Source organism: Chenopodium quinoa, unplaced genomic scaffold, assembly GCF_001683475.1.
Source record: "Chenopodium quinoa cultivar QQ74 unplaced genomic scaffold, ASM168347v1, whole genome shotgun sequence".
Lineage (NCBI taxonomy): Eukaryota > Viridiplantae > Streptophyta > Magnoliopsida > Caryophyllales > Amaranthaceae > Chenopodium > Chenopodium quinoa.
The window spans coordinates 4,077,392-4,103,431 of NW_018744080.1; the positions used below are offsets into that span (position 1 = coordinate 4,077,392).

Below are 26,040 nucleotides of genomic sequence, written 5' to 3' on the forward strand. Positions count from 1 at the left end.
TGAGCTCATGAAATGTTCAAGGAATGAGACTAATTTGTTTATGGCCCTTTTATTTTCCTGGGTTTTTTTTGCCATAATGGTGTTGTACTTAAAGTAAGATTTATGGTGTGTACCTTTTGAAATGAAATGAAATGAAGTATGGTTTTTTCCTTAACAAAATGTTTGTAATTTTTTTTGGCGCATAAACAAATAATCATGCAAAGTCATTGGCAAAATAGGTACATTATGTACCAACCCAACTATAAGTTCACAAATCCAAAATACCAGGGCTACAACAAATAGTGTCATACACAAAAGGAAATTCTTGCCTAATTCTAAAGTGAAACAATATCCACTTCAACCTAATAGTAATTAGGCTGGAACTACTATACAAAAGTAGTTTGCTAACTAAACTGTCTTTGACATGAAATGCTTTTTACTTAGATGGCTGATGGAGGGTTGATTGCTGACTTGGGATTATGAAATTCATTCTTTGGTCATGGCTTGGCCTGGGTGTCTGTCCTCCTCTCCTGTTGGATTGGCCACACACCTATCACATGAATAAGTAGGCTAAGTTAGAATAGCTGAATGAAACAACACAGATAACAAAACCAATTTGCAATTATTTAAACACATACATTGGGTTGTACTCCCATCCTCAGCAATGTACATACCCACTCCTCTTAGAATTCTCTGTCTTTCCCTACCACCACTGTACCTACCACCTCTTCCTCTCCCAGCAGAGCTCTGAGCTTGTCCTCTTCCACCAGAAGAAGATGCAGATGTAGCAGAACTCTGAGCACCTCCTCTTGATCCTTACCCTCCTCTTATAGCTCTGCCACCTCTCCCAAATTGTGCAGGCTGGGCAGTGCATGAATGGTGTGGAGCTGATGCAGAAAGTGTGAGCTGAGTTTAAGGGTTTTCAGGCACATTGCTATAAGGTGGATGGCCATCTTTTCTAGGCTTGCCCCTAGGCCTTTTTGTAGGTGGTTCAGGAGGGGATGGTATTGTATCCCTGTTAGGACATCTTCTTTTGTTGTGTCCCTTGTGTTTGCACAAGGAACAGGTCATCTCAACACCAGTCTTAGTCAAACAGCCAGGTTTTTTAGGGTTCTCAAAAGGGTCCCTAATTCTATTTTTCCTTATCCTCCCTGGACCAATTTTAATTGGTGGTGGGTCCAAGGAACATTGCACTTTTGGCCAAAACCTCTCACCTTCAAGGGGTGGAATTGAACCTGTCCCAGTCAATTTATTCAAGCACATCAGGTAAACTAGTAGTAAGTTGTTAAATTAGTGTCACATAGGAGAAGAGTTAGTGTATACCTGCATAAGCCTGTAGATATGCTTCCCTTGTGTAACACCTGTCCACATAGTCTTCTGCTTCTTTGTTCATAAAGAAGATGCAAGCAACTGCATGGCAACAGGGAATGCCAACCATTTCCCACTTCCTACAACTGCAAGTTTTTTCTTGCAAATTAACAACTAGTTGGTCCAGGTCATTGGTGACATTGAATAATTGGTATGTGGAAGGCTGCACATCACAGTATGAAGCCTTGTGTTTCTCCTTCTCCAACTTTGCCTGAATTCTTGGGCACAGAACACCTGACCATTTCTCCATCTCTTGCCTTTTTTTGAGTAGCCTCTACATCAAGCATGTTCTGATATCTTCTAACATGTACAACAGGTGCTTTGTTCTTGCATTTATTATATAGCCATTGAAAGTTTCAGCAATATTGTTGGTTATTGCATCAGTTTTCATTAAGTACTCAAGAAAGCTCTGCAAAATAAGCTAGGATTATAGCCTTTGAATGCCTCAGCTGCTTCAAAATTGATTACAGTGAGGTCGTTCAATGCATCATCAATATCTGCCTTGTTGTAACACTTAGCAATCTTCCAGAATTGCAACTTCAGCTCATCTCCTCTATATGTCTTGTGCCAGTTGACAAATATATGTCTGGCACAATGCCTGTGTTCTGCTTGGGGCAGAACAGAGGACAAATCATTGACAATAGCCTAACATCAAAGCAAGTGCAATAATTAGGAAGTTGCAAAAATTATTTGAAAACAAATTTGTGCTTAGAGTGAATAAAAGTCAAAGTGCTCATACCTGGTGCTCATCAGACAAGACTGCAACACCTTCACCATCTCCCAACTCCAACACTTTTTGTAGATGCACAAAAAACCATTCCCAACTCAGATTATTCTCACCCTCAGCAACAGCCCATGCCACTGGGAACATTTGGTCATTGGCATCCCTTCCAACAACATAAAGCAATTGACCACCTAGAAAGGTCTTCAAAAAGCTTGCATCAACAGCCAACACCTTCCTACAACCATCTATCCATCCCTTGGACAACCCCTCAAAGCACATGAAAAATCTTTGAAACACAGGTGGACCCTTCTTCTGTTGCACAGTCACTAGCTCATATGTACTTCCAGGGCTGCTTGTCTGCAATGATGCAAGATAAGCTCCCACTTTTTCGTAGTGGTCATGCATTGAACCATGTAGGAGAGTGTGGGCAGCATATTTCACTCTGTAAGCAAACATCCTATTCACAATACTTATAATCTACATGACTGAAAGAACAAAGCATACTTAAACAAAGAACAAAGCATGACTGAAAGCATTGCATGTAAATGAAATACATTAAAGGAATGCAAATAGTTGAAAGCAATAAATGAAATTGGATAAAGGTAGATAGGGAAAAAAAATCATTTAAATTGAAGAAGTAGGTGGATAAGGAGATGGAGTAAAAACATTAATAGATAATGCAATTTGAGTTTTTACTTTTGCTAAATGTTAAATGTAAACGAGTTACGAAATTAGTACAAGTCAATAAGTAATTTTTCATTCTACAATTGTATCAAACCTCCTTTGTAACTTTACGTTCGAATAAGACTGGTATGTTTTTATTTTATTTTTCTTTTTTTGTAAATTTAAATTGTTATTTGGAGTAGCAATTTATACTATTAATATTATATTTCCTATGAGATTCTTCTTTGTGGGAGATTGAGGGTGGAAAATGGAAATTGAAAAATTTAATCTCAAGTGCTCAAATCTCATATATTGTTCATGGGGATTGAGATTGAAGAACTTGGGAACATTTTCCTTATATGCCAAAGGATTTAATATTAATTGATGGGGTTGGTAATTGGTATTAGAGGTTGAGAATAAGATTATATTTAAAATGACTTTTATCTTTAATGAAAGTGAACGAAGCTAAACTGAATCAACAATAAGGGCATTTTTGCAAGTTTTATATTCTTACGGAGTAACATATTTCCAACATCTACTAAATAAGGTATTGGGTATATTTTTATGATTCCCCATAATTAATTCCTATTGTTATCTCACCATCAACCCCACACACCAAACAATTCGTAAATAACAATAATAACGCTCTTAGATTTGTCATTTCAAACTCTTATAGTGTATTGTGTCTAGTAGGTTCAAGCTCATCAAGGGTTTACTTAGAATATACTTCAATTGAGGGCCTTAGATTAACGAGAGGGCATCAAATGTAATTTCCTTAGACATCATATATTTCAACGTCTTCTTTTTGTTAAGAGGCAAATCTTGAAGGATTTTATGATCAATTTGTCATTCTAACATCATGAATTCATTATAAACTTCACAAATATGCATTATGATCTCGAGTGTTAGATACATTTTGTCATATTTAAACACCATGACGGTTTTTGTAGCTTCTTAACCCACACAAGGCCTATGGATATGCACCTCCAACTCAAAAGGCCCGTTGTTTAAACTAAAGCCCAAAAGCACATTACCAGACATTAAACTTGATTACTGTTTTTGAGTGTGAATTTCTTTACTGATGCATGTTAATTTTATCTGTATTTTTAGGATTTCTATATGATTATATTATGAATTATGGTTGGAGATTATTGTAAAAGACATTTTTTATGGCCTTTAGCATAGCAGAAATGTAATAAAATTGTGAAATTGAGTAGAGAATAAATGCAGGGAAGCAATTAAATTATTAAAAAAAAAAACTCAAAATTTAATTTCGTGTGGGAATTGGGAATAAAATGATCCAAAATGGAGGTAATAAATCCGGAAAACGAGCTGCCAAAAATCCTATTTGTGAATATCAGGATCATGAGAGTCCACAAAAGTCACATTATTCGGGCGAAGAGTATAATACTTGATATAACTCTTACAGCGATTGAATAAAAACTCATAAATGAGCTTTCTAACGCATTTTAAGGGTGCACAAGCCTCTTGAAATGCTTGTATATCTCACAATTGTAGTGAATTATGAATTTGAGACAGAAAACTTAAGGAAGAAGCTGAGTTTATTTTGTTTGATAGTCTGAAATAATGGGAAATTTTGAGATATATGAGCAATCCAAGAGGTTTGTGCATCCTTAAAATGCGTTAGAAATTATATGGGAGAAAAGGGCGTGAATAAGAAGCCCCCAAAAATAAAGAATAGGAGAAAATGTATTCTATTGGGGCTATTTTAGCACCATTGTGATTATACTTTGTTTTTAGAGATCTTTGCTACTTTTGACATCCTTGTGTCACTTAGAAACAATAATTGATATTAACTTGATTAATCCACAGGTGCTTTACTGGTTATCTGGTCTTACATGTACAGATGAAAATTTCATCATTAAGTCTGGAGCTCAACGTGCTGCTTCTAGTGAGGGCATCGCTCTGATTGCCCCTGATACATCTCCAAGTATGTCACATGATTGCTAGAACTTATTTTTGACTCTGTCAATCGAATAACTTTTAGTAGTTGCTTTAGATGCCAGTTCATAGCAGTGTTTGAAATAAGGCAATAGGGGTAAGCGCTTCATTTGGCCTGGGCGAAGCGTATTTGATTAGGCACACCTGAATTTCTGCCAATTTTTTTACTGTTTATAGTTTTATACAGTGCGCCACTTCAAAGAGGCGCACCTAGGCGCTGCATAACCCTTATCACTTCAGCACACCTTGAGCTTTTTTATACATTGGTTCATAGTTGCCAGTACTCCAATACACCTCAAATGTTTTTGTTTCTTGGAGGAACCTGAGTGATTCAATCAAATGTATTTTATTTTTGGAAATTATTGAATTTTTGAGCGAATGGCAGTGGCTTAGTTTTTCTGTACCATGGATTATATGATGATAAAATAAATCTACTTGATAAAAAAAATACAAGTAATTAGTTGTGTGGAACATATCAAATTAAAAGATGAACCCAGTTCCTAGCTCTAACCGCATTGTATTTTTATCTTTAATTTGTAGCCAGATGGATAAGAGTGTCACTAATATCTGACATCAACAAAATTTGTGTGTATATCAATATCTTTATATGATTTTGCAACAAAAAGGTGTATTAATATAAACTTATATATGAGCACAAAATACGGTTTTTTCTCAGACTCTTCCTAATTGATCTGGTCCAATCCAGGATCTCTTTTTGCCTGTGCAGTCTCTTGGTCTTTTACAAAAATTTCGGTGTCAAGTCCAATTCTGGAGTGGTGAACAGCCCTGGATCTGCATTGAGTTTCAGAGATTTAGGCTATGATTAAGTGGGGGTTGGTAATAGTTATCAAAAAGGGATAATTCATGGAAAAAAAAAATGTTTTTTTTTGAAATTTGTATGGATAAATCAGGATGGGGCAAGTCATTTGTTTTCCTTTGTACCTTGTGAATATTCTTGGTGATTAATCATCTTATAAATTTAGGAGGGGCCAACCTTACATAATCTATTGTTTAAAGGACTGGGATTTAAATCCTTAAATTATGAAGCTACAGCTTTTAGGGAGGGAGGCAGCAGGGGGAAAGGTTTGGGGGTGGGAAGGGCTCATCCCACCTTACCATACTTAGCTTATGAAGAAGTTTGTTACACTTGTTAGTACGTTCAGGGTGTCATTAGATGATGTTGAATGATTGGATAGGTCCTGCTGCTTATAATAGGAGCTGTCATATGTATTTGAATTTTTGAAAATTTTCTTTCATTCTATCTATTGAGGGTTATAGTCTGTAAATTCTGGCCAAGGACTGCCTGTCTTCAAATTTGAGAAATTCTACAAGCGGCTATGCTACAAGTTGTCTGTTTCATTCTTGGACTATCAAGAGTATCAACCAGCTAGCTATGCCAAATTTTCGGTTCCTGTTTTACTGTGCTCTTACTAAATTTATTGTCATTCTGTTTGTTTTTGTTTCTAGTCATGCTTTCTAAAAGCTTCACATTGACTGTCCCTCTTATTTGTATTCCAGGAGGGCTAAATGTCGAAGGAGAGGCTGATAGCTATGACTTTGGTGTAGGTATGAACTATAATTGTAGTTGTTATTTGTTATGCGATAGTAATCGCTTGATACTTTTGTTCACTGTAAGATCATGATTAGTTTAATTATATACTGATTGCCCCATTCCATGTTTCTGACTCCTCATCTTTCTCCTCTGTTATAGGCGCGGGGTTCTATTTGAATGCTACACAAGAGAAATGGAAGAATTGGCGTATGTATGATTATGTTGTTAAGGAGTTGCCTGAACTCCTGAAAGAGAATTTCCCACAACTTGACACAACATGTGCATCAATATCAGGGCATTCAATGGGGGGGCATGGGGCGTTGACTATATACCTGAAGAACCTTGACAAATATAAGGTATATCTATTTATCACAAAAGAAAATGCCCACACAATTCCGTACATAGTAATTATGAGCTTCGACACTGAACACCCTTCTATAAATCAAATCTAATAGAAGCATGTTCGCTGCAGACGGCATCTGCCTTTGCACCAATTGTGAATCCAATTAACTGCCCTTGGGGCCAGAAAGCTTTCAGTAACTATCTGGGAGGAAATAAGGCAGACTGGGAGGTACTAGCACTTTGTTCTGGTGTGTTGATATAATGACGAAGATTCATAGTTGTTACATCACTTTCATGGTGTAATCTTCGCTATCTTGCAGGAATATGATGCTACTTGCTTGATTTCAAAGTTCCATGATCTTTCTGCATCCATACTAATTGATCAGGTAAGATTTGCTTCAGTTAAATCATCATCTCATTTGGTACACAGTCAACTCGATTATGATAAAAATTTGGCTTCCATCCCTGTTTTTTAATTGAATTTACGAATTTGCATCCACAGGGGACAGATGACAAATTCTTGCATGATCAATTGTTGCCGAACAAATTTCAAGAGGCTTGTGAGAAGGTCAATGCACCACTTTTGTTGCGACTCCAGCCTGGATATGACCATTCCTATTTCTTCATTGCTACTTTCATTGATGATCACATCAGCCACCATGCTCAAGCCTTGAAGTTATAACTCTGTATTTCGAGAATCTAGTGTGAGTGTGTGACTACTTACGTTATGTATTGCTGTTAAAATCATGTTGGAATCAATTTTGCCTTAGCTGAAAGGTGAAGGATAAGTGTCATGGATAGAATGTCAATAAGAAATGTCATGTATGTTTTCATATGTGATTGTGTCTGTTATGGATTCATGCCCACTTTTGAAAGTGCCAAAATCTATGCTTTTAAACCCTAAAACCTATAAAATTACAAGTTTCTGAAAAGCATGATGTATGCTTCTAATTGCAGTTCTAACAGTATCTGGGTATCTTTGATGACAGATGACCTAGAAACACACTAAATTTGCACGCTAGTATTCCTGTTGAAGAAATATTTTGTTCACCTAGTTTCTACTTATTAGGGAAAAAAAAATGAGGTTTGTACTCATGAAACTATATTCGATTTTTATTGTCTTACAAATGTTTGTTGAACAACTCTATAAGTGAATTGATCTCAGGCAGTGCTCTCATACCCTTTGGGTAACATTGTTCCCTTGCACCAAGCTACCCCATGGACTAATATATGACATTATTACTCGGTAATTTGTATTTTTTTGCATTTTTGGATGTAAACACTAAACAGAGGGTGAAATTTTGAGAATTTATGTGCTTGAATTGATTTGAGGATGGAGAAGCATTAGACAACTACTGGAATGGTTCGTCGTCAAAGTGGATTTACAATAACTCGGCCATTAGAATCATTCATAAAGAAGATACTCCAGCTTATTTAGACTTTTTGGAGTATGCAAGCGTCAACTAATTTGGCTAGCAATACAAGACATGATAGAAGACAAATGCTAATCAGTTTCCTTGGACCATCTTACCTAATATGGACCATATTCTAAGTCGATGATTTACAACTTTGGTATGAAAAAAAATTGGCTAGAAAGGAGGAAAATAATACACTCGAATATGGCGATGATTTACAACTTTAGTATGGAAAAAACTTGGCTAGAAAGGAGGAAAATAATATTAACTCGTAAATTTGAGCTAGAACCTCTACATTAAGATGCATATAAGCGCATCACCAAAGGTAATTTTAAATTTTTACAATGACATTATCCGCTGATTAAAAAGACTACTCTTGGGTGCATTGTGCATCTAGTCAATTACATGAAAAAAATAAAATTAAAATAAAATTAAGCCCAAGATTACTAAACAACAAGAGTATATAAATTAATGTTTGGAAACCATGTGAACTAATCAGTCATACAAACATCGACAATAAACATTAAAATGACCATTCCAAAAGATCATGCAATGTTTTTCTCCAAAAACTAAAGATCATGAAACCTCTTCAGTATCTTCTGATTTACATTCTAAATGAATAACTTATATACAGCAAAGACAGTACTTTGCTTATATTTCCTGTGATTAATCATTTGATATTACTTAAATACACTGCTAACTATTTGCTAAAACTATAATTGCCAGTTTAAAAAGGCACCATTAATTGAAGAACCTGTACAACACTTACAACCCGGCATCTTGCTTCCCACAATCCAACGTAGGGATCAGCAAAAACGGAAGCAAGAAATCCAGTTAGGTAAAAACAAAGCTAACATGTACTGATGATTCCTAATTCCTAATACTGGGAAATATTGAACCATAAGGCTATAAGCTACTTTGATGAGATGGGGGTTTTTCTCCTCACAATGTTGCCATACCTCCTAAACTCTGATCAACGGAAGGCACGTTTTGAGCTTGAGGCTGCTGAGGAACTGCAAAAGGAGCAGCAGTAAATGCAGGTTCGATGTTTTCATTCACACTCTTAGTCGGTCTTTCCCTCTTTGGCCTCTTTGGTCTTTGCTCTTGATCAGGGTTGTTAATGAAGCCATCCAACTCATTCCCTTGCCCAGCGTCATTTTTTTCTGCATCAATGGCTTTTGCAGCTTTCTGCTTCGGCTGACGTTTATCACCAGTTTTTCTCTGTAATAATAAAAGATAAACATCAGTTGCAGAACAAAATGCTGATATATTTCACAAGCACCTGCAAACCAAGTCTACCAAAAAGGTAGTAAAGTTACAACAGCTACTGGAGAAGAGCCCAGAAAAAGAGCATTGTACCAAGTTTGTACTTCGGTTATTAGACAGGAAAAGGAAAACAGAAAAATGCACAAGCTTCATTACACAGAGTAATCAAGCCATACTAAGCCGATGATCATTTTTTTTATGGGAATAACCTCCAAGCATACTCACAATAAAGCACAAAAGCATAAACAAAAGGAATCAGAAAATTCTCACTAAGTCCCATTACTTTTTTATTGGACTTTGGCTTTTCTGAATCTGGAGAGAGTTCAATAACAGAAGCTTCATTTGCAATCTTATCAAGATCTTCCAAAGTAGCCTCTCCTTCTGCATCTATCCTTATGCCTTTATTTGCTCGCTTCCTCTTTTGTTTATCTTTGACCTGGGAAAGTGGAAGATAAATTCATTTTAAAAATGATTTTTGAGATTTAGTGAAGACAGGGACACGACCAGAGTTTTTAAATAATACATGCCTGGAGTAGTCATGTTGTATATTTGTTGCTACACTAACCTGTATAGGAATTTCTTTCAATTTCTGCTCCAATTGGGCATCATCAATGAGTAAAGAGACAACATCTTCTGGCGCCATTAAATCACCTTGTACATGGCCTCCAGTCATAACAAGCTGCTGAACGGTACTCTTTTGACCTGCTCTTTGTAAAATTTTCTCCTCGACAGTCTCTTTGCAAATCAAACGGTAGACGGTAACCTATAATGTCAAAAATGCATCTGTTATAAACTTCTAACAGCAATTACTTTGAACTACAAACCAAAACCACTCTTATCCCTTCCTTCCTTGAGGGCATCCCACCCCACCCCCTTTCTTTTTCCTTTACGCTTAGAGGATAGGGTGGGGGATAAGAGAAAAACATTACAGAAAAATCTAACAGCCCACGTACAAAAACATTTATTATTCCCTTACACATCAGTTCTACAGTTATGTAGTATGATTGACAAAAGATTGACTAAATAGGCAAAACAAAATAGCCATTCATCCAAGAAAGCAAAACAAGAAATATCTATGTTCGAAAAGTCTTCTTATGAAACAAACAGATCAAAAAGACTCACATCTTTGGTCTGACCCAAACGATGAGCTCTGTCCATTGCCTGCAAGTCCAAGGTTGGATTCCAGTCGATTTCATAAAATATCACAGTATCTGCAGCTGTTAGATTGATACCCAGACCACCTGCCCTTGTACTAAGCAGGAATACAAATATATCATTCCTGCAAAATAAATAAATAAAATAAATAAATATCACTCCTGCAAATCATTAAATCAAGTGTTCCATCAACTAGCTTAACAAAAGTTCTCTGTCCATTTACTCCCAACCACCCCCCTCAACCCCCGGCTGATTGTTTTGCTAGGAGAAAACAGAGGAAACACCATAACCACGCAGATTGAAAAGAAAATAAAAACTTTACCTAAGTTGGAAATCTTGAACCATGTCCCGCCGATCCATGATGGTTGATGATCCATCAAGTCTAAGATACTTGTATTTTCGATAATTCATATAGTCCTGAAGAAAACAATAGTTCAGACCCGTTATATACCCCTCAACGATGAGGTGATAAGGAAAATGATATAAGAGCATAATGAAGAAACAGCAGTCAAAATGCACTACAAGACATTTTTCTTGCTGCAGTAATAACCAACTCAAAACTACAATACAATTTCATGATATGAGAATCTACAAGCTGGCAGCTAAAAGCTAGAATAAGGCTCAATTGCAAGGTGTTGCAACTGGAGAATTGTATCAGCCACTAACTAAGATAAACAAGCATTGCATATTACAAGCTACACACACTAATGATAACTCCAATAATAAAAGATATATGCACAACAATTCAAATTTATACTATCCATTCTAAGAGTAGTCTTTCACAAAACTCTGCCAAGTAATAATGCGGCTCTATTGCCTGTATACCATACATACACATTCGTTAATTTTGTCCCCTTGTCAAAAAGGGACAAATGTAGGCAGAACTGCAGAAGTGCTTGAACCCACAGCCTTGTAATAAAAAAAAAAGGTGGAAATTACCTACAAACAATGACACAACTAATGACAACAAATCATCAATAAAGGAGAAATGGCTATAATAATGAATTTCAGAACATATATACTCAACTTTGTTAAGTAGCTTATCAGCAAAAAATGAAGTTAACAATCTATAATCACACAACTCAGGTCTCACCTCTCTTCAAGTAAATATACTCCGTATTCAGGCATCATTTTTTTCTAGAAATTTTCCAAAGACTCATATTCATACATAACTATTTATTAAGGTAACAAAATAATGACAGGAGAAATAAAAATCTTTACACAATTTTTTTTGGTTAATCAAACCAATTTATAATTTTTGTTTGCTGTATATATAAAGATTGTACATTTGAACAAAATTTTCACAAGAATATATTTTTAAAAATGAACTGTTACGATATATATATATATATATATATATTACATCTCACTCCATACTCAACACATACATGAATCATGATAAAAGTAGTACTCGGAGTACATACATGCACCTCAAAAAAATGTTAAAACATTGCTCAAAAGCATCCTACTGAATAACAAGTTACTCCACAAAATGTAGAACCAACAAATTAAAGGTAACTGATTATATATATATAAGAAAATAAAACTATAGCAAACTAAGATGCTTGTTCTAATAGTAACAATAACTAGATAAACAAAATGGATTTATGGTATAATAGAATTCTTAATATAAGGAACTTTATAGTAAGACATGAGTATTACATTGTTGGATTAAGTAAAAATACCTCAAGAATATTTAGCATTTTTGTCATTTGTGCAAACAAAAGAACACGGTGATTCCCTGCTCTTAAGCGCTTCAATAATATATCAAGTGTCTGTAGCTTTCCAGAATCCTGAAATTCACATGTAATGCCAGCATAATTATAATGCCAGCAATAAAATAAAATCAATTGACCAAAGCAATGGGAAAAAGCATATCTTACAGTGAGCAACTTCGATGGATCAAAACTTTGCATGGGTGGGCATGAACCAAATATCTTGTATGTCAGCTGAAGAGCTGGCTGTACAACAGGTAATTCAGAATCTATCTCTTCAATTAATTGATGAGGTGGTCCGTCAGGCCTTCTAGGTGCACTAAAATCAGATGTGCGAGCAAACCCAACAAAAAGTCTCTTGACCCAGGGGTTATGAAGTTCATCAAGCATTTGATAAGAGAAGTTTCTATTCGGACAGTGAGCACAAATCTAAAGAATCAACAAAAGACTTGTATCAACGCCGAGTTAAATTAGGCACAATAAAAACAAAAACTAAAATAATAATAATAAAAATACTTCCTCCGTTCCATTTTGTTCACACTTTGAGTTTTGACTTTCACCACTATTCACATAAGTAACTTTGACTTCACTTTGTGATTTATTCTCATGAAAAAATATAGTCGACTGGGGTCATGTTTAATTCGTCTCAACTTTTATATCCCAAAAATCAATTTTTAACAAAATTTTTGGTTGTACACAATTGAAGATATTATTACTTGAAGTTATGCAATGGCAAACGCACCAATGAAATGTGTCAACTAATATGAGACGGAGGAAGTAATAATAATAGAAAAGACAAAATAATTACCGGTGGTGCTCTACTTTGAGGGATGAAAGTATATGCGGAATGAAGAAGTGCAATATTTGACATGAGTCTATCCTCATGAGAAACCACCAGTTCCTCAAAGGGAGCATGGTTAGGACCAGTTGCGAGCTTTCTTCTCAGAATACCACTGCCTGATTTACTTGGTGTTAACAACATTCTAGTGACAGCTCTGACTTTTCCTATCTCAATTTGAAGGTCACCATCTTCAACCTCTGTCACTAAGTTTACAATATCATCCAAGTACTGCCTCTCTTGTGTTTTCACAGAGAACATCAGTCTCTCCAAAAAGGAGCTATTAGCCAAGAAAGCAACCTCTGCAGGTGATAAGTCAATCAGATGGGTAAAGCCAAATGCTCCACTCCGAATAGATGCTACATCAGTGGCATCTTCTCGGGGTATTATGGATCGATATATAACATCTGGAGTAAATATGTTGAAATATTTCTCAAAAGATCCTCTACTGAGACCACGCCCAACAGCAGAACAGAGTGTCCGAGAGCAACGAAACATATCTTCATAGATTAATTTAGGTATCTAAAAAGAAAAACAAACCTCAATCAATAAAAACTTGAGCAGGATGGCAGGGAGTGGAAACTAACAAAGAATTCTAGTCTTCTTACTTCATAGTTATAATAGACTAACATTAGGAAGGGTAATTTGGGAAGTCTAGTATTTTTTAGGTTAATAGTCCTTACTCCTCAGCCTTAGTATAAATAGGGGAGAGTATATGCAGTAGGCATGATGTGAATTGTGAGGAAATATGTTGAGAGTAGTAACCAAAAGTTACTAGGAGAGTAATAACCTAAAGGTATCAAGAGAGTAATAGCCTCAAGCAATTATCCTCCTATCACTTGTGTACTCAAATTTCTGCCATTATTAATCAAAGTCTCAAGCTTTTATCTTTGTTTATTAGTCTTATTAAATCAGAAATACAAGTCAGATTATCAGTCCATTACAATAGTTCATACAGTTAACTAGATAGATAAAACTAAATACAAACAGAATCTGAACTGCCAAAAATAAAATGCAAAAACAGTTGGATCCAGAGAAAGAATAAAACGCACCAGCAGGAAGTGCTACTTATACAATTACAATAACAAACAGCACAAGACCAATATCAATACGATCAAATAGGACAGATACACAGGGTAATACTATGTCAAACAGAATGAACAATCAAGAATCAACGAAAACATTTAAACATTCAAAGCATTGCATAAACTATTGCTCAGCTCCGAGGATATAATAAAGCATTGAAGTAAGTCTCCACCAAAACAAATTTGTCATGAAGTACCTGGTATGTTATAGGATTTCGACCACCAGTATATAGTATGTCCTCCAGTTCCCCGAATGGAGGAGGCAGAAGAGAATTTGAGATGTCTCCAAAGTAGAAGTATGAGCTACCCTCATTCCTTTCAAACAATTCTGGATGATTGCAGACCTGTCAATTCACAATAAATCAAATTTATCAGATTCCCAGGCTGTAACACCGAAACTAATCAAAAGGTATAATAACATAATTGGACAGAAAAATAAGAATATAAACATGAAGTACCTTTCTCAATTGTATAACAATATTCATCAAATTCATCAATTTCTTTTCATTAAGATGCCCACGACTGTTATCAATTATCTCAGTTAGCGAAATCTTATTCTTTATAGCTTGATAAAAGGCTTGCTGTCGGGAACTCAATTTGCAGTGCACAGTTATCTCTGTCTTTCCTGTCAGCTCAGTAACCACATCTTTTTTGACCCGGCGCAACATAAAAGGTTTTAGCACTGCATGCTATTTTTAAGGGGAAAAAAATGTTATCCAAGGAAATAGAATAAGACAAAAAGCTGTTTAAATTTGAGTGATCAGAAATTATAGACAAAAAGCTGTTTAAATTTGAGTGATCAGAATTTTTATATCAGCTGCATCTCACAATTAAAATTTCTAATAACCCACAATCAGAACATACTGACAACACAAGCAGACTCACCAATCTATTTAGCTGATGTTCATTCAAGGTGCCACCATGCTCTGCATGACTCTCTATCCTGCACATGTGCAGCAACGAAAAGTGTGCTTATAATTCATCAAAGAACACATCACGGTAATTTTTTCACTTTGTTTACAAAAGTCAAAATTATACTACATAGTAAAGATCTGTACCCTTTGGAGAACCACTCATTAAATTGCTCATGGCTGTCAAACAAAGTAGGCATGATGAAATGTAAAAGAGCCCATAACTCTGCCATGTTATTCTGAATAGGCGTACCCGTCAAAAGCAAACGATTTCGACAATTAAAACTAAGAAGCGTCTTCCATCTTAAGCTGCAGCCAAAAGCAAATGGAGTCAGAAAGCATTGTAAATGTAAATCCAAGTGCTTAGGTGCGCATATTAAGGAGGGGTGAGGAAGAATGACACAAGACAAAGACTGAACAATTACAAATAGTTTCTCACCCCTACCTACTTATCCACCTACCCTTCTCCTTGACAAGTTGACATATCAACCAACCACCACCAAATTCTCAACCCTAACACCACTTCCAAAACCAACAACCTCTTCATCCCACCACCACCACCTTCCTCTTCTTAAATATCTCCACCATTGCCTATTTGCCTTCAAAATTAACAGCCAACCACCTTCAACTCCCTTCAACCTGCGAGTCATCACCACCGTCAAACATCATCGTGTGCGGTGTGTCACTAACAAATCCATCGTCATCCTCTATTCATTCTTATTACAACATCAAAATCCTTGTACCCTATTCGAAACACTATACTTGTCACAATTCACCTTCTCTTCTCTATAATCGATACTCACATCGCTTTCAAATCTTGAGTTTAAGAAGAAAAAAAAAACCCCTTTATCAGTGGAATTGGTTAATGAGATTGGAGTAGAATTAAAAAATCAGGGATATAAGTCAAAATTTAAGGTTTAGAGAAGGAAGCAAAGAGCAAGAAATTTTATTCACCATTGTTGACTGCTTGCGAATAACTCTCCAATGTAAGATTAAATATGAAAGAGGGAGATTTAAGATGAGGCCGGATCAAAGGACAAAATGAAGATTCAATTGCTCTTTCTATAGTTTTTGCTTTGTCTCAGAACCGTCTCGGAGATATTGGTCCAAGGTGGATGATTAAGGATAGAAATCAGGGAAAGAAGAGCAATTATTGGCGGCAGCAAGGAGAGGAGAGAAAATACCTGCGGCGAGGGAAGAGAGAGAAAATGGGATCGCGGCTTTGAGGGAGGAAAGAGAAATTGGGGTTGTTCAGCTATGCGAGAGAGAGTAAGTTAGGGAGGAAAGAGAAGGGAAGTGAGGGATTGACATTTTACCACATAAAAACTGCCCAAAATAGAAATATGTCAAAATGAAAAATACTTCATCATGTGTGCTATAAGATACTTCCCAAAATGAAAAATGAGTCAACTATTTGAAATGAAGTAATAAACTACAAGATCACTACTTCATCATGTGTGCTTCAAATGAAGTATAAACTGAAAAGGAACAACAACCATCATTTGAATAGAAAAGGGAAAGAAAATAAACAGTAATGTTCACATATTATTCCTTCTAGAGGGGAATTGGTGCTTTTGTCATATAGTTGCAATTCTTTAATTCAAATAATGGAGAAAAAAACCTGCTTGCACTCTTAATTGCCTGAGCCTCATCTAATACCATGTACTGCCATCTGACACGCTTTAAGTACTTCTCATCAGTAACCAATAATTGATAGCTAGTGACAAGTATATGAAATCCAGCATCCCTGCCAAACAAACAAACAAAAAAAAGTCAACAATGCCTCATAAGTGTCACAAACCCAAGATGCATGCATAATGGCAGCAGAAATATGTTATCATAATGACAATGAAAGCATTTATCTAGAATTACATTATTATGCTGCACTAGATAATAATAACGGTAGTTCAGCACAGAATATACAAATTAACTGCAATAAGTTCAATTTAAGAATGACAGGAACATGATATAGATTATAAAGACCAAGAACACATGATTTATATGTGAGTACATAAAATAAGGCATGTCTCTTACACCAAATATACTTCATTTAACCACATGAAAGCACACCAGTTTCCTAGGAATTGATTCCAAATTTATAAGCTGTTTACAATGGGGAGCCTGAAAGAAAGTGGGATAGAAAGCCTGCACATGAAAAGAAACTCAGGAAGCAAGCCACAGGCTTTGTTACTTGGAATTTTCATGTCACACCCCATCTCATCTCTCCTCCCACCCCACCCCTCAAAACCAAAAAAAAAAGATTGTTTAATGAGGCATTAGAGACATTGGACATGACATTTGGACACATCAAATTGGGCTTCAACAGTTAGAGTGGTCTCAAGTCTCAACAATGGCCTTTCCTAGGTAAAAGTTCCAAGTTTCAATTAATTAAGAGTGGTCCCAACAATGAGAGTATCTACCAAAATAAGTCCCGTGTAACTTATAACCTACTGGAGAGGTAAATTAATTTTCCTGTTCCTTTTATAATTTAATGTCTTTTTCTCTCCTTTTTCTCCTCTAATAATTGTCTTGCACCAAGAGCACCATCCACCTCCACCTTCCATAACATAACCACCAGGCAGGCATCAACTCTTCCTCGTAACCATCAGCTCCCCACCCATTCCTGCCAGGCTGTCACCATCCTTCCTCCCCCTTTCTAGCAAGGCTGCTACAAACAAACCTCCTCATCTCTGCCCCTAGCTTACAACAAGACCCATACCATCTCTCTATCTCTTTAGGAAGAACAAAGCCAAAAAAAAAAAACCCTTCATTAATGATATCACTAGTTAGCAGCAGACACATTTTCTTCAAAGTTACTTTTATTTATTTTGGGTATTTAATTGTATATATATGCAGAAGTTAAAAAATGGAATAATAATGATAAAAGGAGATCCTTTGCTAAAGACTAAACAAGGCAATTCTTTATTAAAATGGGCAAGAACACCTGTAGAAAAGACCATCAACAATTTCACCCACGCCCCCATACTCTCGCCCCACTGCTTTATGTTTGTTGGCTCTAATATTGGTGGCTATAATTGTAAGCAAATGCCTTGTATTTTTCTCCACTTTCTCTCTCTAACCTTTGTCTATAATTGTAATTTTCACTTTTATTAATGTACTTCATCCACTTCTCCTCCAATTTCTTAAATACCGTGAAAAAAAACACAAACAAGAACTATATTATGGGACGCAGGGAGTACATTTTTGGATTCGTTATAATGTATACTAACATAATATCAAGTTTCCTATGATTTTACTAACATATAATTAGATAAATTAATGGAAAATTCGTGTCTCGACATGCGTGTTTGGTCAAAGTGCAACACTTTATTATAATACGGAGGGAGTTATGAGCTTCAATAAGCACAGTGCTCTATCCCCCTAGTTGCTAGAAATAGGATGCAGTCCTCCACTATGTAGCACAGTGTTTGAAAAAGCGCGCCTAAGACGCGCCTAGGCGCTAAGGCTCAAGGTGATAGGGGGTAAGAGCTTTTTTGGGTCTGGGCGAGGCGTTTTCAATTAGGCGCACCTGAAGTGCCCGAGGCGCACCAAAAGCGCACGAGGCGCACCTGAGGCGCTTTTGAAGCAATTATCTGCCAATTTTTTAACTGTTTATACAGTGCGCCTCACTTCAAAGAGGCGCACCTAGGCGCTACAAAACCCTTATCGCCTTAGTGCGCCTTGAGCTTTTTTATACATTGATGTAGCATGGGGGCATCATCATCCTCATGCTATGCTAGACCAATGATATGAAAATGAATTTTTAAAAAAATGATATATATAGCTAATGTTATATCAAACTGCCATGTTTCAGTGGAAGTCATGTCAAACAAAAAATGCATATCAGCCACAGCAAACAAAAATTGCAGAAACCTACATGCGGCTACATTCTGATTGTTAAGTAAAATAACTAAAGAAACAAAAAAAATGCTAAAAAAGTACAGGAATAGTTGTTTAAAAATTTTAACCAGGAAAAAGGAAGACATAAATTCACTATTTGAATGCTCTAATAAATCAGATAATACCAAATTTAGCTAACGATAATGACAATATTCCTAGATAGTGGCAGCCAAAATATGCTGCCTAACCACATAAAACATTAACAATAATGTCTGTATTACACGTTTACACCAAACTTAATGCAACAGTTCAACAAAGTTTTGTTCATTACCTACGATAAAGTCGTTTTGGGTTAATATTTTTCCTGAGAACCTGTCGCTCTGAAAGTCCACCCCAGTATGGTAGAGTTTTCAGATCAGGGCAAAATCTTTTAATTTCATCAGCCCAGTTATTCAAGACTGACGCTGGAGCACAAACCAGAAATGGGCCCCATATATTTTTATCCTGTACATGAAACATAGTTGAGTTGTTCATGAGTTTTAGTATACCATAAACAAGATATACTAGTATGATACTCCCTTCGTCCCACTAAGATCGCCCACCTAGAGATAGATGACACGCAAAAGTTCAAGGTGAACACATATAGTAGGGCAAATAAGTGTATAAGCATTTACCTCAGCCAAATGAGCCAAGAAAGCCATGGCCTGTATAGTCTTTCCCAGTCCCATCTCATCAGCAAGAATACCATTTAAACCCTGGAAAACAAATAATGAATAAAATTTAAATATTCACAGTATGCAGACACGAGAAGAGGAGGTAAATGTAAATCAGAGAAAGACACCTGTTCATAGCAATTAACAAGCCATTGAAGGCCTTTCAGTTGATATTCTTTCAAAGAACCTTTGAATAATTCTGGTGTCTGTACCGTCGAAGTAACTGGCATTGTTGATCTGAAGAAGTAGCCAAAATTTAGAGGATTCATACACTAATTAATGAAATAAAAAATAAAGTCAAATTCTATAGTTCAGAGAAGACTTGATAAAACAACACTCACGGATGAAGTAGATCAATATTGCTAGATCCAGTGGCTGAGGCATCTTCACCCAGAACTTCATCATCGGCTATCTGCCGCAACTTCATGCATTCGTCATCAAAGGCACTAGTCAATTTTTTCTGCTTCGAGACAGCATCTTGAGCAGCCCTTAGGGCTTCTTTCTTTAATTCAGCATCTTCCGTATCTTCTTCAGCCTTTTCATCTTCAAATTCTTCACTGTTTATATTTTCATCACCAGGAATCGCCTCGGAGGGACGTACAACAGGCTTATTTTGCATAAAATGACTGTAAAGTTCTGTCTGTGACAACAGAAAATCAAGCCTCTTCTTCTGTCTTCTTGCTTCTTCTTGCTCACGTTCACGCTTTAAAGCTTCTGCAGCTTCTTTTTCTTCTCTCTTTCTCACTTCAGCCTGAAATGGGACAAAGTGATATAAACACAAGAGAAGCGCAACAGATTATTATAATTGACCATAAAGACATAAATTATATCACTGAGGTCATGGAACGAAAACAGCAGACTGTGGAAAACACAAATAAATCAGCTGAATCTTTTTTCGCAAGATGTGGGTCCCAAAAAAATGACATGTCATGAAGGTAACTAGGACATGTATTAAAATTTAAAAGACCAAGAGTATCCCCTATATACAGAAGAATATCTATGCAGAGATATAAAAATCCTCTGCCTCAAGGAAAATTTAGCAGAGCATAAAAATATAAATATAAAAACCCATTATTGATTAAACTCTAGAATATACTCCCTCCGTCCCTAAATTACATTCCTCCTTTCTATTTTTGGTATTCCAAAATTACATTTCTCCTTTCTATTTTTGGTAAGTTTTTTTAGTAAATCAACTCTCTTTTTCAGTTTTATATTTAATGCTTTCTCACTCATCCTTACCTAATCTCACTCATAATCCTTGTGCCAAATTACAATGAATATGATTGGTTAAAAATTTTCAATTAGGAGCATGTGATTGGTCCTTTTTTTTTTGCAAAGGATTGATGACATGTCATGAGTAATAACTAATCTATCTTTGTACTTCCCATTGCATTATCTAATTATTGTTATTTGTCTTATAAAAGACAAAGATAACTCCTAGAACTCAGGCTACGGAGGGAGTAATACCGAAAGAAGACAAGAGTAAGACGTTCATCAGAAACTCTACTGTATCATGCTCCTGTCAGATGACGTGAATGCATGGTGGAAAACTCATGCATAACAATAAAAGACAAAGATAACTCCTAGAACTCAGGCTAAAAGTATCTGCCAAAACATATACTCCTTATTAATTAGAAGGAAAGAAAAAAATTACCATCTCCTTTTCCAATCTTTTCCAGTACACCACCATGTCTCTAGCCAGTTTCCTTGTTCTAATTGCAGCACCCCTCATCAACCTGTGTGATCTACTCACCTTCAATTTCACCTGGAAACAACCGAAATGTCAACTACTTCCTAAATGTGCCAATAAGCATTAATGGCATCATAAAATAGGGAAATTAAAAGGAAACAGATAAATCATACTTCTCTTTGACAAGTTTCTGCAAGCCTCTTTGCTTCCATAATTTGCTTGCGGTGGTTGTTAGTAAAAATTCGATGATGCTTTGGTAGATCTCTTCGAGCAATATTGACCCAAACTTTCCCAACTTTATCTTTTTCCTCCCTCTCGATAGTAGATTGATCTTTCTTTACCTTTTGCTTTTTCGGTAAGCTCCTTTCAATAATCTGCCATTCAAAATATGAAACTAAATTAATAAAAACACAATACTCTTCTATTTTAAAAATTTGAAACTAAATTACTTGAAACCCGATAGTTCTTTCAGCCTCTTCCTACTTCCCAGACTACCTCAACGACAACAAAAGGAACAAGAAAAAGATACTATAATCACAGTCTCACATTACTTGAAAAAAGAAATTACCTCATATGTGTCTCCTTTCTCCAACACCTTCACATAGTGAACTTGCAGTTGACCACTCTCTGACAATATTGACCTTTGTATCCTTCCAGCTGCCCCTTCAGGAATTGAGTTCAACCCTTCCTCAGTCACTTTCAAATTGAACATCTGAACCTGATCACTAGAAGCCAAAGATTTCAGTTTTGCTTGAAGTGAGTCATATTGAGAAAGTGCATCCCCCGTGCAAGTTCTACCTCTGGCTCCAAACCTCCTATCAGCTGCCATCATTGCAGCTAAGGAACCCAAATCCAGGGTACTCTTTAAATAGTACTCCTCCACTCTAACATCTGAAAAGCTTGGCAAGTTCAGAGTTGCTGGCATCTTATCATAACTTGGCGGAATTTGGTAAGTGATACCCTCCCCAATGTCCAAATATACAGATTCCTGAGTCATTCTGTGAAGCAGTATTCACAAAGTAATAATATTTCAGAAAGGCAATACCAAATATATTAGCCCACAACCTTCTGCACAATTGGAATATTGATACTCTATGCCAACAATATGAAAATACAAAAATCATTAATAACCAATACCTGTCATTGGCATATTTAAGTGCATAGCCTGCATCATAATGGCTTCCCATATTTTGAGGAACGAAACGATTCAAATAATCTGGAGTTTTCTCAACTTGTAACCCACCTCGGTGCTCATTTACATATTTCCGACTTTTGAGAGCCACGGGTGCAGTTGCGCTGCTTTTAGGAATAGGAGTAGGGATCCGTGCAGGTGCTGGACTCAACGAAGAATCTTTGAGCCTCCTCTTATGCTTTTGAAGATGTTCACCTAGCATAGATCGATAGTGCTCCTCCGTAATAGGAGTCCTATAGTAGCCGTTTTCTAACTCATCATCACTGTTCCTAATCCTCTTCCTTTTTTTAGCTTCTCTCTCGGACATGATTCCGTTACTATGACCACCTATCCCTCTACCTATATAAAGGAAGAGAAAAAAGTTTAGATCATCATCAATTTTATTTCTATGAATATGTAAATGCTACCCATCGGTTCCCTAACTAACCATTCTAGACATTAAAAACATATCCCAAAATAACAGAAATAGAGTTAAGCAAAAGTGAATGAAGCCCCAATGAGTATCATCATAACATAAAAAAATACGTCATTAATAAACTGAAACAGAAAACCCCTTAAAACAACATAGCATTCATCCCTTCCCATCCCACTCCATTGGAGAGTGAATGTTTCCATAACAAAACATCAATAAAGACTTAAGGAGTGAAAGGTAACTTTTTTCAGTTTCAATGATGTATTTTCCATATATTTCAATCAGAGAAAAACAACAATGCCCGGCGCTGGCATTGTAATCCGCGTCTAATGGACATCGAGAACACGAACAAACAAGTGTATACATTGACACTACCACATACAACACATTTCAAAAATAATTAAACAGAATTGTAATTGTATAATACAGAGTAGAGCACAAGAAATGCACCTTGGCTACCTCTGCTTTCATCCTGACTGCTACTCCCATAGTAATCAGAATCATCTTCCGGATGCGGCACTCGAAAATTCACCAGAGACTACACCAAAAAAACACAAAATCAACCCAAAAAAAAAACCATTAAAAATTACAAAACAACCAAAGCAATGCAATTCAATGACACGCACAAATTCAACGAAACAGACAAAAACCCTAATTCCCCCCTCAAACAATCAAATTCTCCAATTAACAAAATCAAAACTTCCAATAAATTAAACCAAAATCACCAAAACATCGAAAATCACAAAGACAACGACAAACCTCAAGGTTGAAGAGACTGGCGAAAGATAACGGCGAATTACGCTCCATATTGCAAGATTTAAACAACTGGTGAAAGAATTGAAACACAAAGAAGAATCAAAGAGACGCCATTGGAGAAGAATTAAGGAGAAAGAGGCGAAAACATGGAATTGCAGAAAACCCTAGAAAATGAAGAAGAAGGAGAAGAGAGAGAAAAAAGACTTTGGGTTCTCCTGTAGTTGTGTGTGGTGAAGGCGCAGGATAAGGAAGAGGAGAGAGAAAGTTGAAGGATTGGAGTTGGAGGAAGACGGTGGATGAGGAAAGCATCTTCCCTCCCCAGTTTGCTAACTTACGCTTTACCAGTGACATTCTTGCTAACGTGCGCCATTCAATTTTTTTTTTTTTTTTTTTTTTCCAAATTTGAATTTTGGGTTTTTATTTGGTTAATTTTAAAATTACCACCCAAAAATGTAACCATTTTTTAACTAACCACCCGTTTAATTTTTTATTTTAAATTACTACCCCTTAAATTGAATAAATGCTCAAATTACCACCAATTTCAAAAATCCGGTAGATTTTCCGTTTGTAGGCCCCACCTAACACTTTCTTTGACCCTTTTAACTGATTTTTTCCCCCGATTTTTCTCTTTAAAAACGCTCTTTTTAAACTTTAATTCACATTTCCTTCACCAAATTCTACAAAATTTCAAAGAGAAAAATGTGAATTGAAGTTAGGAGAGCGTTTTTAAAGAGAAAAATCGGGGGAAAAAACCAGTCAAAATAAGCGTTAGGTGGGGCCTACAGACGGAAAATCCACCGGATTTTTGAAATGGGTGGTAATCTGAGCATTTATTTAATTTAAGGGGTGGTAATTTAAAATAAAAAATTAAACGGGTGGTTAGTTCGAAAATGATTACATTTTTTTGTGGTAATTTAAAAAATTTCCTTTTTATTTGGATGTTTTGTTTTGTTATTTTTTGGGTTCATGAGACAATGGGTTCATACAATCATACGTAAGGAGCTTTGGAGATGAAAATATGATATTGTTTCAAATAGAGAAAAAAAATGAGTAAAGCCTTAATCATTTTCATGTAACATTGATTTTTACTATGAGTAAGGGCCTGTTTCATATTAACTGAACTGAGTTGAAATGAATACTTTATGAGAGAAGGAAATTAGACTGAACTAAACTAAATAGAGCTTAAATAAATATTTTATGAGTGAAGAAAATTAGGAGCTGAACTGATTGAACCTAAACTAAACTAAAATTAAGCTGAAGTGAACATACCTTAAATGTATTTTGCTCTACCAAAGGTAAAGTTAACACATGTAAAATATTATTGATGTAATCATGAAAAAAAACACTTCATAATGTTTATGAAAAACACATATTATTCACCTTTACATCTCGTATAAGTTGTGATGCGTTTTACAACTAATCTAAAAGCTTATCGTGTTATCATTCAAGGGGGATTGGGATAGGTCATGGGCACCCCCTTGATTTTATATGAAACAATTTTGTATGTGGGTTGTAAAAGCGCTTGGTAGTTAAATAATTGACCAAATGTGTACTTTAGATCATTTATGTGCATGTAAGACAATTGTTCCCATTTTATTGTTGTTTTTTCTCTTTTACTCCTTTTATTTATTATGTGTGTTGTGTCTTGCAAACTAGTGGGCTTAACTAAGGCTTTACTTGACTAAATTTCCTATGCATGGTTTTTTTTTTCCTCTCCTAACTTTCACACATGTTTAAAGCTACATGACTCTTATTATAGCATGGTTATTGAATGATTTTTTTTTTTTTTTTTTTTTTTTGGTGAACATCAAAATTTTATTTTTTGTCCAATGAGAAATGACTTGTTGAAATTAGTTTCAGGTAACCATAAATTAATTTTTCCACACCTACTAGCTTGTGGCACTACATACTTTTATTATATTGCAAGTAGGTACTTGTGGCACCACATACTTTTATTATATTGCAAATAGGTACTTCAGCCCAACTGTTGTGGCCTTGTGGGTGCACTAAGAGCAACTCCAACAATGTAAAATTAGGACTAACTTGCAATTTATGAAACTAATAAATAATTAGCTTAACCGTTGGAATTGCATTACGAAATTAGCTGGGCAAAGCTATTCGCTTAGCAAATTGTTCCATTTAACAACAAATAATTGCTGCGTGTATCTCACGCTAACAAGAATTTCTTTGCGTGATTGTCAGACGCCATATTGCATTTTTCAAGTTGCATTTCTTTTTTTATATAAGTAGGTTAAATCCCGTGCCATGCACGGTCATAATTAAACTTTACAACAAAATTTATAAAGAATGGTGTTAATTCAACAAATTTACCCAAAAAAAAATATTTGTAACAAAATAATAGTCTCTAATTAAAGATATTGATGGTCAAAGTTGTGTCGCAACAAATGTGCAAATTCTACCATAACTTATAAAAAAACGGAGGAGCATAATATAATAAAATG

At 35.8% G+C, this 26,040-nt stretch overlaps 3 protein-coding genes across 3 annotated transcripts; 1 reads left to right on the forward strand and 2 right to left on the reverse strand.

The window, feature by feature from the left end:
• Nucleotides 1-891: 891 nt before the first annotated feature.
• LOC110691614 lies at nt 892-1,597 on the reverse strand. Its single transcript, XM_021868570.1, has 2 exons — nt 1,303-1,597; nt 892-1,214 (listed from the first exon to the last, which is right to left on the reverse strand). Exons 1-2 carry the CDS (start codon nt 1,595-1,597, stop codon nt 892-894), a joined length of 618 nt encoding a protein of 205 aa, XP_021724262.1.
• A 2,442-nt stretch (nt 1,598-4,039) lies between these two features.
• Nucleotides 4,040-7,496, forward strand: LOC110691615 (S-formylglutathione hydrolase-like). The gene is made up of 7 exons (XM_021868571.1): nt 4,040-4,045; nt 4,496-4,685; nt 6,215-6,262; nt 6,408-6,604; nt 6,721-6,819; nt 6,911-6,976; nt 7,093-7,496. Exons 1-7 carry the CDS (start codon nt 4,040-4,042, stop codon nt 7,270-7,272), a joined length of 786 nt encoding a protein of 261 aa, XP_021724263.1. The 3' UTR covers nt 7,273-7,496.
• Nucleotides 7,497-8,448: 952 nt separating this feature from the next.
• Nucleotides 8,449-23,995, reverse strand: LOC110691561 (DNA helicase INO80-like). The gene is made up of 23 exons (XM_021868499.1): nt 23,582-23,995; nt 23,273-23,360; nt 22,356-22,749; nt 21,787-22,216; nt 21,392-21,592; nt 21,183-21,293; nt 19,870-20,279; nt 19,657-19,765; nt 19,490-19,570; nt 19,147-19,319; nt 16,597-16,722; nt 15,123-15,284; nt 14,950-15,007; nt 14,523-14,753; nt 14,262-14,408; nt 12,950-13,501; nt 12,310-12,570; nt 12,112-12,219; nt 10,749-10,843; nt 10,394-10,550; nt 9,837-10,034; nt 9,555-9,707; nt 8,449-9,226 (listed from the first exon to the last, which is right to left on the reverse strand). Exons 1-23 carry the CDS (start codon nt 23,627-23,629, stop codon nt 8,948-8,950), a joined length of 4,572 nt encoding a protein of 1,523 aa, XP_021724191.1. The 5' UTR covers nt 23,630-23,995; the 3' UTR covers nt 8,449-8,947.
• Between the last annotated feature and the right edge of the window lie 2,045 nt (nt 23,996-26,040).

Excerpts from the sequence above, each read along its gene's own strand:
- LOC110691614 (XM_021868570.1), bottom strand. The coding sequence starts at position 1,597 with ATGGAGAAATGGTCAGGTGTTCTGTGCCCAAGAATTCAGGCAAAGTTG. Across the intron at positions 1,215-1,302 it reads ATATCTACAGGCTTATGCAG|GTTCAATTCCACCCCTTGAA; the intron begins GTATACACTAAC and ends TGACTGGGACAG.
- LOC110691615 (XM_021868571.1), top strand. Across the intron at positions 6,605-6,720 it reads AGAACCTTGACAAATATAAG|ACGGCATCTGCCTTTGCACC; the intron begins GTATATCTATTT and ends TGTTCGCTGCAG. Across the intron at positions 6,820-6,910 it reads GAAATAAGGCAGACTGGGAG|GAATATGATGCTACTTGCTT; the intron begins GTACTAGCACTT and ends GCTATCTTGCAG.
- LOC110691561 (XM_021868499.1), bottom strand. The coding sequence starts at position 23,629 with ATGGAGCGTAATTCGCCGTTATCTTTCGCCAGTCTCTTCAACCTTGAG. Across the intron at positions 22,217-22,355 it reads CTTAAATATGCCAATGACAG|AATGACTCAGGAATCTGTAT; the intron begins GTATTGGTTATT and ends ACTGCTTCACAG. Across the intron at positions 13,502-14,261 it reads GAAATCCTATAACATACCAG|ATACCTAAATTAATCTATGA; the intron begins GTACTTCATGAC and ends TTTTCTTTTTAG.